This window comes from Panthera leo, chromosome D4, assembly GCF_018350215.1.
Source record: "Panthera leo isolate Ple1 chromosome D4, P.leo_Ple1_pat1.1, whole genome shotgun sequence".
NCBI lineage: Eukaryota > Metazoa > Chordata > Mammalia > Carnivora > Felidae > Panthera > Panthera leo.
In genome coordinates, this window is record NC_056691.1 from 12,743,886 (window position 1) to 12,761,112 (window position 17,227).

Sequence of the window (17,227 nt, forward strand, 5' to 3'; positions counted from 1 at the left end):
TAGAGCCTGGAGCCTGCTTTAGATTCTGTCTCCCTTGCTCTTTGCCCCTCCCCCACTCACGCTCTGTCTCTCCCACTGTCTCTCAAAAATAAATAAACATTTAAAAAATATTTTTTAATCTGTGCTAGCCTATTTTTTTTGCTTTTCTTGCCAGAAGTGCCCCTCTCCAGATGTGTGTGGTAAGTTTGGAACTTAAAAATGATGATTTGTTTGCAGTGTGTGACTTTGTACATGTGACTTGACGTCTGTATCCTCATCTATGAGAGAGGTAATAATAGTAATACCTACCTGAATAGTGGGAATGATATACATAGATTCCCTAGCATAGGACCTGGCACAAAACAATGCATTAAAAATAAATGCCTTCTAGTCTAGTTATTATTATTATTATTATTTTTTTTTTAATTATGTCTTACATGAATGCAGATTTTCAAACAATATTGATGAAATTGTTATTATACAGATACTATACTAAACATGTAATTTTTAAATGATAATAAAATAAATATTTTCTAAGTGAATTAGCTGACAGTGGAACAGTGGACCAGGCATTGAGGATAGGGACAAAATAAAGATGGCAGCTATGTGTTGGACTCGATGTCTAACAAGAAAATGGCGCATACCTCAACCCAGATCATTGGTCTGTATCTCCTAACTACCACTGCATCCTAAACCTTAGGGTATCTATTTCCTTAACAAAGAGGCAAACTGTGGTATCATTCTGGCCCTGGAGGATAATCTCCTCATTTATTTACTTTTTTATTGTCTTTTTTTTTTTTTTTTTTTTTATGAAATTTATGGTCAAATTGGTTTCCATACAACACCCAGTTCTCGTCCCAACCGGTGCCCTCCTCAATACCCATCACCCACCCACCCCTCCCTCCCACCCCCCATAAACCCTCAGTTTGTTCTCAGTTTTTAGGAGTCTCTTGTGTTTTGGCTCCCTCCCTCTCTAACCATTTTTTTTTTTCCATCCCCTCCCCCACGGTCTTCTGTTAAGTTTCTCAGGATCCACATAGGAGTGAAAACATATGGAATCTGTCCTCTGCATGACTTATTTCACTGAGCGTAACACTCTCCAGTTCCATATGGCTACAAAAGGCCATATTTCATTCTTTCTCATTGCCACGTAGTATTCCATTGTGTATATAAACCACAATTTCTTTATCCATTCGTGTCTAAAGAAGACATCCAGATGGCCAACAGGCACATGAAAAGATGCTCAACGTCACTCCTCATCAGGGAAATACAAATCAAAACCACATTCAGATATTACCTCATGCCAGTCAGAGTGGCTAAAATGAACAAAACAGGAGACTATAGATGCTGGAGAGGATGTGGAGAAACGGGAATCCTCTTGCACTGTTGCTGGGAATGCAAACTGGTGCAGCCGCTCTGGAAAACAGTGTGGAGGTTCCTCAAAAAATTAAAAATAGACTTTTTTAGTCTCTTGATTTGCAAGGCGCAGCAAGGACGACACAAAGAAAAACAAGATAAAAATCTCTACACTTGAGGCATAGAAAAGGGACTGAGGCTTCATCAGCTTGTACTGTATGTCAAATAAAATGAAGTAAAATAATTATTATGCAAGAGATGTAAAAAACGGGCTGTTTATTAGAGAAATCTAAGAATCTGGATGCGGGAAGTACAGCCGAGTTCAGACAAAGAAGTCCCCAGTTAAGTGGGAGGTGACGCCATTCTAATAATAAGAATAATCATGAAAGTTATTGAAGACAGTGTCCAAAGACATAAATATTTGTTTTTGGAAATGGAAAATAAGGCTCCAGGTGACAAAACACCAAGCCCTAATATTCATTGAGCTAACATTTCCTGAGAACTTCATGTTCTAAATACTTCACATACATCATCTCCTTTAAAACTCACAATCCCAGAAGGTAGACAAGAATATTGAAGATAGAAGAATTAAGTCACGTGCTCCACACAAGTTAAACTGTGCCTCCAGAAGCACACTTAGCTTTCGCACATTCTCCACCTCGTCCAAAGCAACTACTGAGTTGTTCTAAGGATTCCCTTCACTCAGCCAGGATTTCTGAAGAAAGCTCCAACATGAGACAATTTATTGTTTTCCATATTTCCATAAAGGCAGTTTGCCTCCAATTTTCAGTGCTTTGTAAGCTCATTCTGACAAGTAAATTCATCAGTCAGAGGAAGTTTCTATCTCAAAGTATCCCAATACTTTTGAATCTAGATTTTTAAAAAAAATTTTTTTTTTATGCTTATTTAGTTTTGAGAGAGAGAAAGGGGCAGAGCTCGAACGGAGGAGAGGGAGAGAGAGGAGACACAGAATCCAAAGCAGGTTCCAGGCTCTGAGCTGTCTGCACAGAGCCCGATGCAGGGCTCGAACCAATGAACCATGAGATCATGACCTGAGTTGAAGCTGGACACCCAACCGACAGCCACCCAGGCGCCCCTAAATCTAGATTTCTGATCGTTCTCTGTCCCTGTGGCAGGACCCATGGTAGAGTCCAGGCTCTAGCTAGAGGCAAGAGCTTGGCATAGGAGGGTTGCCAGTTGGGGGCCGGTGGCGGGGGTGGGGGGGTGCTGCCTCTCCATAAGCACAGGCATATGGCCAGGTGACATTCACACATGCAGAATGGGGAGCCATGGGATGCATATTCATTGAAAGTGCCTCAGTAATAACAACACCTGCTGTTTCCTCACAGAGGGACTTCCACCTCCACCTGGAGAGTGTACTTTCGAACAAGATGAATGTGCTTTTACCCAGGAGAGAAGAAACCGGAGCAGCTGGCACAGGAGGAGGGGAGAAACCCCCACCTCCTACACAGGACCAAAGGGAGATCACACTACTGGGGTAGGTGAGTTACGCCACATGGTGCTGTTTCCTAAGGAAACCTGAAATAGCATTGTGGGGGTCATGCACTGCATTTTGAAAGGTGCAAATTTATGTCTCGTGTCTAGAATGAACTACACACGTGATTCTCCGCCCATGGGATAGATCATTAAATATGTGCATTTAAAAATGTTCTTTCCGTTTATGCCTTGCTTATGTATCTTGCTGCAAAGAGGATGGAAATGGGCTTATTACAAAGATTTGCACACAAAAATAATTTAATGAGAAGTAGGTTTAAAAATAAAGGAGAGAGGGACAGTGTGAAGGAAGAAAAAATAGTGATCTAAACTGGAGCCAGGACTGAGGCCCTGTATGAGAAAGGTGCTGGCAGACGAGACTCCAGGAATCGGCCTCTACACTTTGCAGTGACTGAAACACAGATGGAAAACATGATTCACCGTGTCCTTGAGATAAAAAGAGGTGAAGCGATCCACCAGGGGGTGTGGGTGTTTTCTGTAGCAAATATATGAAGTCCAATAAAACAGACTGACGTTGACCTACTTGTCATCACCATGTGCAGCGATTGTAAACAATGTCAGTGATAAAATAGACCGTGCAGAATAGACCTTTCTCACTGACACTCTTGATGTCACTTGGTGTGTCCATTGGATGGAAGCACTCTCCCTGGTGCAGAGAAGCAGAACTAGCCCAGACAGGAAGCTCGCAGAGATGTTTCCTCAAGGGTCCTAACAGAGAAGCCATTATGATAGTACATACAAGGGTGAGTGGCATAGTGCTATTTCTTACAGCCTACCTCAAGAGAAGTCTACGGATAACACCACAGAGCAACCTACACCATAACCTGTTTGTTGACTTGGCTAAACTTGGTAGGGTGCAATCAGGAACAGTTTTATTTTCTCTTCGGAGAGCTCTCTTCAAACAAATCCTAAAGCATTCTCCTTTCCCCACCCGTTGGCAGAGCCCATAGCTTCCCAGTCCTGTTAAGGTGTTAGACTGGTCACCTAGTTATGTGTGTTTAGAAGTCCAATCCAAATCACATCTCCAGTTTCTCAGTCAATTGAATCATCTCTCCTTCCCTCAGCTTGGGCCTCACTAACTCATAGTTTGGAGATCAGAAAAGGGAAGAAGGTTCTTTTGTTTTCTCTGTTCTACTTCCTCATCTGCCTCTCACTTCATGATCCTTAATCAGGATAAGTGGAAGAGAGATTGAAAGAAGAGCACTTGTTCAAATAGTTGGTGCTGTCTCAGACTCTTTCATGGCTATTGAATGTCCTCTGTTATGACACACATCAAATTACTGGCTTTTTGGGGAACTGCATCTTACCATTTCTGACAGTGTGCTCTCTGGCTTATCTCCTGTGACCACCTCTTCTTCCCATAGCGCTTGCTCTCCACGGTATAACCCACAGAGATTTTCTGCTTGGGTTCCACCTGGCAGTCGGGGCTTGGGTCTTTCCAGGAGCCCTCGGTTCCAGCCACCTTCCCAGTCAGTGTCCATGTAGCCTTAGGTACTGATGCACTGTTGCCTGACTAAGAAGATGTGCAGCTTGATCCTACCACTGACTTCTCTTTTGTTCCTACTGCGTTACCCTGTTCTGGGACAGCGTTGCTTCCAGAAGGCATAGCGTTGAAGGGATTCAGCCTTGGTCCAAAGGTAGGACAGAATCCCACTTCCAGCACTGAGTAGAAGACTCTAAGGGGGCTCTAAGAGTACACACAGCTGTGTCTGGAAGACAGGAAAGTTAAGAGGATAATTGAAAGACTTGTATATGCGAATACTGTCTTGGTCGGGCATAATTTATTGCCGTTTGTGATAGACAAAATGCATTTAGGGCTAGCTTTAGGGACAACTTGATGCAGACTGCGTGATCAGGAGCCGGTTTCTCTCTCCAGCCACCTCCCTGATCTGGTTTTCCTCAATTGGCTGCAATCTTCGACTCTCACCTCATGGTAGCAGGACAGTGGTAGCACCTGCAGGTCTTTCAACACTAAATTGAAGGGAAAGAGATAGCTCACACAAAAATACAAAAAGTCAGTCTCATTGGCTCTGATCGACAATGTCTTGAGGGCAAGTTACTGCCAGCCTTGTTTTTGAATCCCCAGAGGGCTTAATCTTGTACCTTGTATACTATAGATGCTCAAAAAATGTTGTTGGAATGAATTACTCAATCTATAAGCCCTCACTGATGCATATAAACAACTAGCCATTTATTTAGTAAAATCCCTAGAAAACAGGAGAGTGGGGATATATCTTTTTATTACAAGAGGAGTAGAGAAAGGTCAAGAACGAATCAGCTTGAGTTCAAGTCCATTGTAATCACAATGTATTTATGTGCGTTTTTCTTGGGTGGGAGGAAGGTTGATAGCTTTTCTTCCATTTCTCGGAAACATCAAAAGGGTAGTGGTAACAGATCTGAGAAGAGATACTCTCAAAGAGACCTATGCTGTGGTGGACTGCCATAGGGGAATTTTCTGGGTAACAGGCCATGGCATGGAAGAGAGGACAAAGCAAAAATAGTAAGCAGTGGAGGGACAGCGTCTCTGAAAAGCAAGAGGAGGGTCACCAGGCCCCAGGACGTACAACAGACCCATGAACAGAGTCAACCCACTCACTAGGTATGAAACTGTGAGAAAGTTATGGAAAATCTCTAAGTTTCATTTGTGTCATCTTAAAAATGAAAATAATTATAGCTACTTACCTATTTACCTGCTTCATTGGCTGGTTGAGTTTAAACCATTGAGAGTTTTGGGACCAGACTGCTGCTAGGGTTCAAATCTCAGTTCTACCCTTGAACTTCTCTAAATCTCACTTCCTTATCTGTATGTGGAATAATTAATACCTACCTCATAGGATTATGTATGTATCATTTATGTATGAGACAACATTTAAAATGTGCTTAGGATATGACCTGGTATATAATAAATGCTTAATTAATGCTGTTAATTCATTTGTTCCTTCACTCAACAAATACTCATTGAGTGTCTGTTATGTGCCGAGTTCAGTTTAGGTACTTGGAAACACAGATGAACAAAACAGGCAAAGCAATCATTTGCCCTCATGGGTCTTCTCTTCTAGTAGGCAGGGGACAGACAACAAAGACTATACTTAACCATATATGATATAGTATGTTAAAAGGCAATAAATTGCTTGAGAAGGTAATCTGGAAAGAGTTGAGGTCCCTATCCTCATAGGTACTGAGAAGAAGTGTTCCAAGTAGAGGGAGCAGCCAGTGCAAAGCCCCTTGAGTGGAAGCAGGTTCAGTGTGTCCCAGGAATAGCAAGGAGACTGGTTTTGCTAAGCAGGGTGAGCAGGGGAATGAGTACTAGGAAATGAGATCAGAAAAATAATGGTATGCCAGGCCCTAGAGGACCTTGTCATTAATCAGAAGGACTTTGGGGGTGCCTGGCTGACTCATTCAGTAGAACGTGCAACTGTTTTGTTGTTGTTGTTGTTTTGTTTGTTGTTTGTTTTTGTTTTTGTTTTGAGCCTGCAACTCTTGAACTCAGGATCATGAGTTTCACCCCTGTGTTGGGCATAGAGATTTCTTTAAAAAAAAAAAATAAATAAATAAATAAAATAAATAAATATATATATGTATGTATATATATATATTTATATATATATTTATATATTTGTTGTTGTTGTTGTTTTAAAGAATGACTTTGGATTTTACTTTACCTGAAGTGGGAGGACCCTGGAAGATGTTGAGCTTAGGAAGGAGGTGATCTGACCTGGCTTTGAGAGGATCACTGTGGCTGCTATGTTGAGAAAAGACTACAAAGAGAAATGGGGCAAGAGTGAAATCAGAGAGCCCCATCAGGATAAGGCGAGGCATCCAGAAGACAGTATATGGTAAAGTGAGGGTGGATTTTACCAATGACAGTGGATTGGACTAGGGTAGTAGCATGAAGGTGGTAAGAAGTGGCGAAATTCTGGATATATTTTGAAAGTAGAGCCAACAGAATCTCTTGATAGGTTAAATACGGGTGTCAGAGAAAGAGAGAAATCAAGAATGATTTCAACAATTTGACATGAGCAGCTGGACAATGGACTTGTCAACAACTAAATAGAAAAGATAGAGTGGATAGGTTTGTCGGGAAGATAAGGGAGATCGGGAGCCCAGTTTTAAATATGTCAGAATTGAGATTCTTAATAGATATTCAAGGGGAGGTGTCGAGTGGGCAGTCAGAAGTTCAGGAAAGATGACTGCTCTGGAAGCTGTTGGTATGGCCGATATTTCAAACCATGTGACTGGGAGAGAGCGCTAAGGGAGTAGGAGCAGAACCAAAAGTGGACCAAGGGAGAAGCTTTTGGAGCATTCCAAAGTTCAATGGTCGGAGGAGGAAGAACCAGCAAAGGAGACCGAGAATAGCCAGTAACCCTGATGTCATTGTATGGAAGGCACTCTCACGGGGCTATGAGAAATAGGGGCTCAGCAAAGATGTCCCTGCCTTGCCTTCCTCCTCTCCGTGAACTGTCCTTCCTTGGCTTTTTTATCACTCGTGGCAGTGGCTCTCACTGCTACCTCCATCACTCCCATGCCAGCCTAGTCATAGGTACCTAATCCTTTTATGTGTGTATCAATTTTATCTTCCCAACTGGATTATAAATAACTCGAGGGACGGGTATTTGGACTCAGTATGAGCTTGCTAGTGCTGCCTTCCTAAAAATACCACAAATACTGCTGGGCAGCTTCAACAACAGAAATTGATTTTCTCATAGTTCTGAGGGGCTAGACGTCCAAGCTCAAGGTGTTGACAGGGTTGGTTTCACTCTGAGGCTCTCCTGCTTAGCTGGCAGAGGCCCTCCTTACTGCTGTGTGCTCACCTGTCTGCCCTTGGCCTGTGGTGTCTTCTCCTTATCTCGTCTTATCAGGACACCAGTTATAGGATTAGGACACACCCTAACAGCCCCATTTAATTTAATTACTTCTTTAAAAGTATCTGCAAATACAGTCACATTCCAAGATACTGGGACACATACAATTCAGCCCATAACAGAGTCCCTCCCCAGCATTAGTGCTAAACAGGGAAGGAGCTGGGTGAGCCCTTCCTGCATGAAGTGGCCCTTGTCCTGCCCTTCACATCTTTCTGCTAAAATAACCTAAACTTGTTTGTACCACATTCTACCCCTTCCCCCTATACACAAAATCTGTGAAAACCTAGCAAAAGCACATTCAGTAGATACTCAATTACTCATAATTTGGCTCCTTTATCTACATTTTTCCTGGCTTATGGGGCACATGTTAGTTAACTTGGTGTGGCTTTGTATAATGAAAATGTTATGGCGGTGTTTGCTTTGTCTCTCTGAAACTTTGACGGATGTTTCAGCTGGTTGGATGTTTCTGCAAAGACTGTAATGGCAAAAACCTCTTAATGTGTTCAGTATTCGCTCCCAGCAAATGCTTTATGCATTAAATGAAATTCTCTGGTGCACAATCAAGAGAATTCTGATTTTTTTCAGCAAATTGCTTCTAGGGTCTGCCTTCTTCTCCATTCTTTTTCTTCCTTGTTTCAAAACCAATTTTTAAAAGGTTCTCAAGGCACCTTTCCATTTTCTAACTAAAGAAAGTCTTTTACAGGTTATATCTCTTTATGCCTATCTACAATAATGCAGATGAGGCAGCAAATTTTGCTGTGGTCACCTACATATATAGCATCGGATGGAAGGTATTTTGGGTCTGTTCTTAAAATTACTGTAACAATTGTTTCACTCAGGAAATAATGTTAGCTAGTGATCATTTATGGAACATTTGCCATGTGCAGGCACTTTACTGGGAGCTTTACATCTTGCCTTATTCAGTATGAGCTGGTCTAACAAAAATACCACAGACTGGATGGCTTACACAACAAACATTTATTTCTCTCGGTCTGGAGTCTGGAAAGTCCAACATCAAGGTGCCAACAGATTCCGTGTCTGGTAAGAGACTGCTTCCTGGTTCATAGACAGCCATCTTCTTATTGTGTCCCCACATGGCCGAAGGGGCAAAGGAGCTCTCTGGGTTTTCTTTTAAAAGGGTACTTATCCCATTGTTGAGGGTTCACCCCTCGTGACCTAATCAGCTCCTAAGGGCCCTACCTCCTAATACCATTCACATTGGGGGTTAGGATTTCAACACATAAGTTTCGGGGGGACATGAACATTCATTCCATAAACACATCCTTACCACAACCTGTAAAGTTAGAGGAAGTGCCTGTTTTTCACATGAGAAAACCAAGGCTCAGAAAAGTTAAGTGTTTTTCCAGAGTCACACAGCACTAACAAGTAGAGTGGGGACAGAGTCTCAGGAATGGCAGGCTCTAATGGCCATATTCTGTCTACTCTGTCTCACCAGAGTTTCCCCGCCTACATGATACTAAGAGACCACAAATGACCAGGAACAGCTGTGACAGCTTATATGTGAAAGGCACAATACTTCATGTAGCAGCATAATCTCACCCCCAAAACCCTTCACCCAAAGAGGGGTATCTTCTTTTGGAAAGGGTATATTCAAGCTGATGGTATTTTTAGACATCTATAGAAATGCATCTAGCAGAAAGTAAATTCTTTTCTGAGCTATTTTAATGTCAGTGAACCAGTGTTGTAAATTTAACTCCCTGGCTGCAGCCTGTACACCTATCGTGTATCCTAAGCCCTGAAAGAGTGGCTTCTTTCTCTAGCCTCCAATGGCTTGAGCCATATGTGGGAGGATATATTGGCTCTCAGATCACATTATGACAAGCATCACCCCTTCAAAAATGAAAGCATGAGCCAATAAAGGCCCCGTTAAAACATTTGTTTATTTGTTAAAGCCACCAGTATCACAGGCTACATGTATATAAGATGAAACATCTTAGAACTGGGAGTGGTCATAAATTTATACAGTGCAGCATCCAGATGATCTTCATTTATTCCACTTTTTCTGAGCATCTACTGTGCCTTGTGCACCAAATAATTGCCCCTAGAATTGTAATAAGTAAAGTATTAAGAGTTCAGTTCTAGAGATGATGGAACCACATAAAGAGAAGCAGCTAGCTCTCCTTGGGAGCATGTTGATGGATGAGTGAGAGTTCACCAAGAAGAGTGGCAGGGTGAGGTAGCATCCACGTGCAAGCTATGGAACCACTAAGCAGTATGGCAGCTTCAGGGAATTCCTAAATGGTTCTACTTGGCGGGTCTAGAGGATACTGCCAGACAGGATTCCCAAGAAAGTGAAGTCCAAGATACAGGTTTGCATGCAGGTAGTATTTTTTGAGATGTGATCCCAAGAAGCAGAAATGTGGGGCAAAGGCAGCAAAGCAAGGAACCAGGGAAAGCTGATACAAGGATGCATCATGAACTTGGCCACTATTGTGTCCAACTGTTGCTTGATCCTATGGGAACTTCTGAGAAGCCATGGAGATTGCCAGAAATATTTTGGAGATTTTGGAGTTTTGCAAAGCAACCCCCTCCCCCACCAGATATCCCAGGACCTACTTTTTATTCTTAACAATTTTGGGTCAGTCTTTTGTTAGCTTCAATTGTTAATATCACCTAAGGCAGTTGTAATGTCAAACAATCATTTAACTGATTGCTTTTGACAAAAGCCCCTGGAGATAAGGCTGTTCATACAAAGTAAGGTCTACCTCAGTCAAATTAAATCGAGAGAAGCCCTGAGAATGGAACTTTTCAATAAGTTGCCAAATAGGTCAAATAATGATAATTTTCTGGGGACAGGGCTTTAGGGAGCTCCAAATCAGTTCTGCGCCTTGCAGAATGACTGTAGGCTGATGCTTTTTATGGATACTTTAGTTGTAAAGCTCTTGGTTTTCAATTATGTCTCGGGGTAGGAGTAGGAGTAGGAATAGGAGAGATTAAGACGGGATTAGGGCAGGTTAAAAGCTCATCTTTCTTAGCAAGATTGTCATTTTTCTTGAACACTCTTAGATTGCTATATGCCTTTAGTTAATTTCCAGAGTTCTGAAGAAGTTGATTTGACTATTTTTTTCCAGTGTTCTCACTGCTTTTATAGGGAAACACATTTTCAAGAGGTCCTTACTCTGTATTGTATTCCACATGTATGTAGTCCACATCCCTCCTCCAGCCTGTTTCTCTTTAAGAGACTCAAGTTCTTTCATGAACTTCTTCATCTTAATCTATTTCCTGGACATAATATAAATGCTCAAATTATTAAGTTACTAAGCATAGTTATTTTACACCTCTTAAAAGTGATCGTGATATAGCTGGGTCACCTGTGGTCCTGTTTCTCTTGTCTGTTTTTCCCTCCACTTTGGCCCAGTTTCTTGAAATCTCTGGTGTTTGCACTGAATACTGGACATTGGGAATGAAGAATGATAGAATCCTTGATGATGAAGTTTTTTTCCTCCAGAGAGGATTCAGCCTGTTCTCAAATAGACAACTTGAGACAAGCAGGTCACCTCAGTCCCATCGGAACTGGGCTGACTTGAGCAGGTATTGCTTTGCTAGACCACCCTCTCCATTCTCCCCTACCCCTAGGGTATATTCTCTGAGAGCATGCCCTGGGGGTTTATTAAGGGCCCTCCTCTTCAGTACATCCTAAACTTTAATTTTTTATCTCTTCAGCTGGTGAGATTGCTGAAAACTTTGTTCTGCATTTGGCTTCTTGGCAAGAGGCTCTTCTTGCCCTCTACTGCTTAAGCGTTCAGCACAAGCCTCAAGGGAAGATTGCCAAGTGATGGGCTCACTGTTCTGTGCCTCTCTTTTTGCACAGAACTTGGCTCTGAAGCAAGCTCTTACTGCCTTGGCAACCCTGAACTCCAGTTATTATCTTCCCAATGCAGTGGGTTCCATTGGTTTCTCTGCCTCATTTTAGCTGCTCCCTGCTTAGATTCTAAACTGAATAGGCAAATGCCCCAATAGGAACAGCAGCGGGAATAATGTTGAATTCACTTCACTGACCTCCTTTTCCTGGGACCTTGGCACCCTCAAGTCCTTGCTGTTTGGGAAACTCTCGTGGTTTCAAAACAGGTGTTTTCTAAAATATATAGTTTTTATCCATTGTTTTTCCACTTCTTCTCAGCAGGAGTGTAGGTCTGCTCCAAATTGCTCAACCTATCCACAAGAGGATGTCTCTGGCATTATATTTTTTGGCATCATTTATTTATGAATTATTATTATACTCAAAATTTGAAGGCATTTGCTCTTCTCTTGCACACCAACCAAGCATAGTGTTTTGAATGAGATCTTTGTGTCTCTGGCCTGTTCTACCCAAGGTCTTGCTGTATCTGAGATTATGTTACCATACAGTGTTCTGTTCTTTGATGAGGGGTAGTAGGAGGAGAATATTAAAATTTACATTTATATTGCCTTTGGCTATAAACTGCTTGAGAGACTGTAATTTTCTACTTCTTTCCCTTTATAACTCTCAATCTCGTGTAGTAAATATTGGAGACAACCGACACAGTACTAAAGTAGTCCGAAAATCTTTTATTTAATTATCATGGAAACCACTTAACAATCACCTCATATTTTTTATTAAAAAGTTATTTTTATAGTAAATGTAATATTGCTTAGATGAATGTCTCTGGAATTTCTCTCCAGAAGAGAATGTGGTCTGAAAGAATAAGAAAATTTTAGTTGACTCAACAAATTAATAACAGTTCATAGATTTATAGGATGCTGAAGGTAGATAGGATCTTCTAGATCCTAAGGCAACATAGTCATTTTAAATATTAAAACACTGAAACCCACTCAAGGGAGTTTTAGGTATTATCTGCTTGGATCCTAGGATAGCAACAGCAAACCTGTGTGTGAGTAGATGTATGATTTAAACAATAATGGAATTACATCCAGAAAGATCTCTTATTGCCTGCCTTGTTGATTTACTGCTATTTTTGCATTTAGTCCTAACAATATTTGCCATGTGTCTTTTGATAATACAGGCAGTAAAATAATGGAAGTATGTAAAAATGGCAGAACCTTCTGTCCTAGACATTAGTGAAATAATACGTTCAGACTCTGGACCAGCAGCACAGTGTCTTTCTCCTTGATGACTGGAGGGTATTGGTTTGGTGTAGGTGATAACAGAATCCTTTTTGAATGCAGTGCATTCTGGGACTTTCAGAGGATATACTTGTACTTGTAGACTGCATTCTACCTTTTCGCTTCCCATCCTTCCTTAAAGCCTATCAATTTACAGTTGGAAGAACACACAAAAGAAGAAAATGGAAAGAGGAAAGGCATACAAAACTGTTTATAGACAACTGGATTAGACGGACAGAAAATATGGGTCCATTAAGTAAGAAGAGAAGCTGACAAAAGGCACAATGTGGAGATGCCAGTTTATTGTGTGTTTATTAGACTTAACACTTCATCATACATAGCAAGGGAGCTATAGTTCCTGACTAACTTGCCATGCAAGTTTTCCACAATCCAGGGTGTAGCGTGGTGTAGTCTAGTGGAAAGTGTTATGCCCAGAATTCATGATCCCCAAAGACCACTAGGGAGCCGAGTCCGATGTAAAAGCAAAAGAGCCTTTATTAGAGCTAGCTCGAGCTCAATCCCCTACCTGCACCGACGCAGCGGTGAGATACCGGGGAGAGAGAGCGAGTTTCAAAAGGACAAAGGTTTTATTGGGGCCTAGGGGCAGTTGGTGAGGTAATGGCTGTGGCCTCAGCCGATTGGCTGGGGAAGGCAGGTGAGCGGGAGGTTACTCAAGGGGAGGAGGCGTGGTCAAGGTGAAGGACACAGAACAAGATGGAGTTGGCTGGCGTAGGCCCGCCCTTTCAGAAAGACCAATGGATGCACAATGAGCTAGCTCTGCCACTGGCTCCCTGCATAGCCCGGGGCGTGATCACATGCGTTCTCTGAGCCTCCTTTTACCCATATGTGAAATAAAGATAACAAAGGATGTCCCGCTACTCTCTTAGGGTTGCTGTGATGATCAATTGAGATTATATTTGTGAAAAGCCTTGATACTGTATCAGCTCCACTGACATGAATGGTGTTGTTATTTTTTACAATTAGTGAAACTTTTATAAAATGTGCTGTTCTTCTCTGGGAATACTTTCTTGGATTCATTGTTCTGCCTCATCTGTGCTTTTATGAATAGAAAATCATGGCCTGTGGTTACAGATAAAATGACTTAGTAGAAACCGGAACGTTTGGTAGACCTTGAACCAATGTTTTCCAAACTACCACTGGGTAACTTAAGTGGTATGTGGATGAATAGTTTTTAATTTGATACTAATATCCATGTATAACAAAAATATATAACCAGTCCATCAAAACCATTATTTCACAGATTGATAGTATTTTTTGTTTGTTTGTTTTCATCCTAATGTGGCTTCCTATTTGAACAAATGGATTTATGTAGTAAAAGTGGCATTTGAAGAAGAACGTTAAGTGCTGTAGGTATGTGGGCAGACAAAATAAAATCATGAAGTTGGTATTTGTATGACTAAAGTTTGGGAAAATGTCCAGTGTTTAAGTCAGTCACATAGTAGAACAAGTCATTATAGCAGAACAACAACAAAGACAAAAAAACAAAAAACAAAAACAAAAATAAAAAAATCCACTGGCCCCACAACTTGACTCCTTAATTAAATAAAATAACACAGGCATTTGTGAAAGATGAACCTAGACGTGCATGGAGAAGGGACAGACTCCAGAATTTGTCTTTTCGGACGGAAATGCTTCTTTTTTGCAAGACAATAAAGATAAGTTTTAAAGATCACAGGGTTTTATTGTTTATTGCAGTTTTATTAACATTTATATGATGCCATGCTGTCACAATGCTTCTAAACAATTGTTTTAGTTGCCCTAGCGTTTAGAGGGATTTTGTGGCCCAAAGACAGAGGGATAAGTAAATCAGTAGATAACTATCTAGTTTAGTGAGAAAATGCCTTCACCTGTAACTCCTAGCTTCTGGAGTCTACCAGTGAGTAGATTAAAAGTCCTTCAGGCCCTCCTCCCCACACCTACATTCTAGAAAAGCAACTATTCATCATTTTCTTAACAATTTCCAGAGGGAGAGACACCATCCATTTCTTTTGTGACATTGTTTAATGTTTCAGTAAGTCTTCCATGTTTCTGGCAATTAAGGTAGAAGTCTTCTTCATTTCTAAGAGTACTCCCTCTTGTGTGATAGAAATATCAAGAGTGGGGGTGCCTGGGTGGCTCAGTCAGGTAAGCATCTGACTCTTGATTTCAGCTCAGGTCTTGATCTCAGGGTTATGAGTTTAACATATGCAGGGTATGAAGCCTATTAAAAAAAAAAACTATCTACCTATCTATCTATCTATCTATCTATATATCTCCACACACACAATAATACACACACACACACACACACACACACACACACATATCTCAAGAGTGCATTAAAATACCAAATGATCTGTATTTATAAAGTTATGCTGTCAGACAAAAGAAAATCACAACTATATATTTAATGTGTTATTTATAGAGCTAAAATTTACTAGCAGTTGTATTCAAGTCCTTGTCTTTTAAGAATTATAGTAGCTGAGGGGTACCTGGGTGGCTCAGTTGGTTAAGCATCTAATTTCGCTCAGGTCATGATCTCGCAGTTCAAGATTTTGAGCCCTGTGTCGGGGGCTCTGTGCTGACAGCTCAGAGTCTGGAGCCTGCTTCCGATTCTGTGTCTCCCTCTCTCTGCCCCTCCCCTGCTCACACTCTGCCTCTCTCCCTCTCTCTCTAAAAAAAAAAAAAAAAAAAAAAAAAGAATTGTAGTAGCTGATATCCAGACACGTGAGAATGATACCCAGCTAGTCTGTAACTATCTGAGAAATTAGCTCCAAAATATCAAAATCTCCAATGTCCTTCAATCTTTTTATAATTGATCTTATCACTCTAGTTTCTGATGTTGTCAAGTCCTACTTACACACAGAAAGCTTCTTGGCAAGCTTTTGTTAAAAACTGATAATATTTACATCACACAGAATTTACCACTTTAATCATTTGTAAGTTTATAGTTAAGTGGCAGTAAGTACATTCACACAGCTGTGCTGCTGTCTCCGCCCTCCATCTCCAGATCTCCTTTCCCCAAACTGAAACTCTATACCCATTAAACAATAACTATCCATTTATGGCAAGCTTTAAAAATCGTTTGGAAGGTATCGTAAAACAACAATTTTAGGGAGACACATTTAACTGTTGTTCTGCCCAAAGTACTGATGTCTTTTTTTTCCCCGATTGTTAAAAATCCTCGTCAGCTTAATGAATGCAGCTTAGCTGTTCATTCTACGTGGCTCGTACAGGCCACTCGAGCTCCTTCCCAGCCCTGGTGAAAGGGGGCAGACACCAGGAACGAAGGAACAGCTGCCTCACCGTTCCAGATTATGAATCCGGGGTGTATCTCAACACATCACAGTTGCCGCACAAAGAACAGATGGGACCCCGATCTCCCAGTAGACCCACTGGAACCCCGTCTTGAATGTTAAACAAGGACCCACGGAGAGAAAGTGATTTCACTTAATATTCCCTTCCACAGATTGAAATCCTTCATGTGTAGGAACACGTGAGCGGGTCTGAGGTTTCAGCACTGGGGCTTCCTGGCTCCCATCCAGAGCTTTTGTTCCCTGAAACAGACAGCATTTGGAGTTATAATGTGGCAAAGCTTGTCAACACATGGGGCTTTTCTCTGCTTTCCAAACACATGTGAGACAGACTGGCTCTCAATGAAGCTCTGATCTTTTCTGGGGAAAGGAAATGTCTCATGCAAGTCAAAAAAAAAAAAAAACAAACCATATTTGGAATCAAGAGGAATAATTGTGCATCAGAGAGACAGATTCTGATCAGTTGGCAAATATGGTGACATTGTAGTATAGATGTTGATCTAGAATGGTTTACATGGGTATTACATTATGGAATATACGTATATGGGATATATGTACTTACAATAGAAACCGTATCAAGGATTTTTGGAAAGACCCACGTTACTCAAGAAAAATAGACTGGTGTCAGCGTCCCGGAAAGACACAAGGCATTGTACTTACGTTCCCCTGGATGTTACGTCTCTCTTCCAAAAGTGAGATGATTACACAGCTCAAAAGCCTGGGAGATTTCCTTTCATACTTTATGGCCCGAAACACAAAGATCTCCGGAACCGGAGACCTGGGGTAATGGTTTCAGCCTAATATTTGAGACCCAGAGGTGCATGAGCTGAAGGCATTTCCAGAGTAATGCTTCACCCACTGGAGGCTAAATGGCTAGTGCTTTGTACCCCAAGAAGAAAAAATTTAATTTAATCCTGGAGATGATTAGAGGTTTCCCTCCCTCCAGGACCTCAGACTAATTCTGCTCAGGACTCCTACTGCTATCAGTAGGACAGACACTGTCATCACTAGAGGGAAGGTGCTCCTTAGGTCATTTCACACTCGTGATGGACCCATCGCTTCCTTTCCATCCTGCAAAGATGTCGTGTCTCAGAGCCC

The 17,227-nt window shown here is 41.4% G+C and overlaps 1 protein-coding gene across 4 annotated transcripts in view; it reads left to right on the forward strand.

Moving 5' to 3' along the window:
- The window catches only part of MAMDC2 (MAM domain containing 2), a 317,683-nt gene that overhangs the window by 287,582 nt on the left and 12,874 nt on the right, over positions 1-17,227 (forward strand). For 3 of the 4 annotated variants that reach the window (XM_042912057.1, XM_042912058.1, XM_042912059.1), the window contains one exon: positions 2,685-2,837. In XM_042912057.1, the coding sequence (XP_042767991.1) occupies positions 2,685-2,837 (153 nt within the window). The remainder of the gene's footprint in view (positions 1-2,684; positions 2,838-17,227) is intronic. The other variant, XM_042912060.1, reaches the window with a different exon arrangement.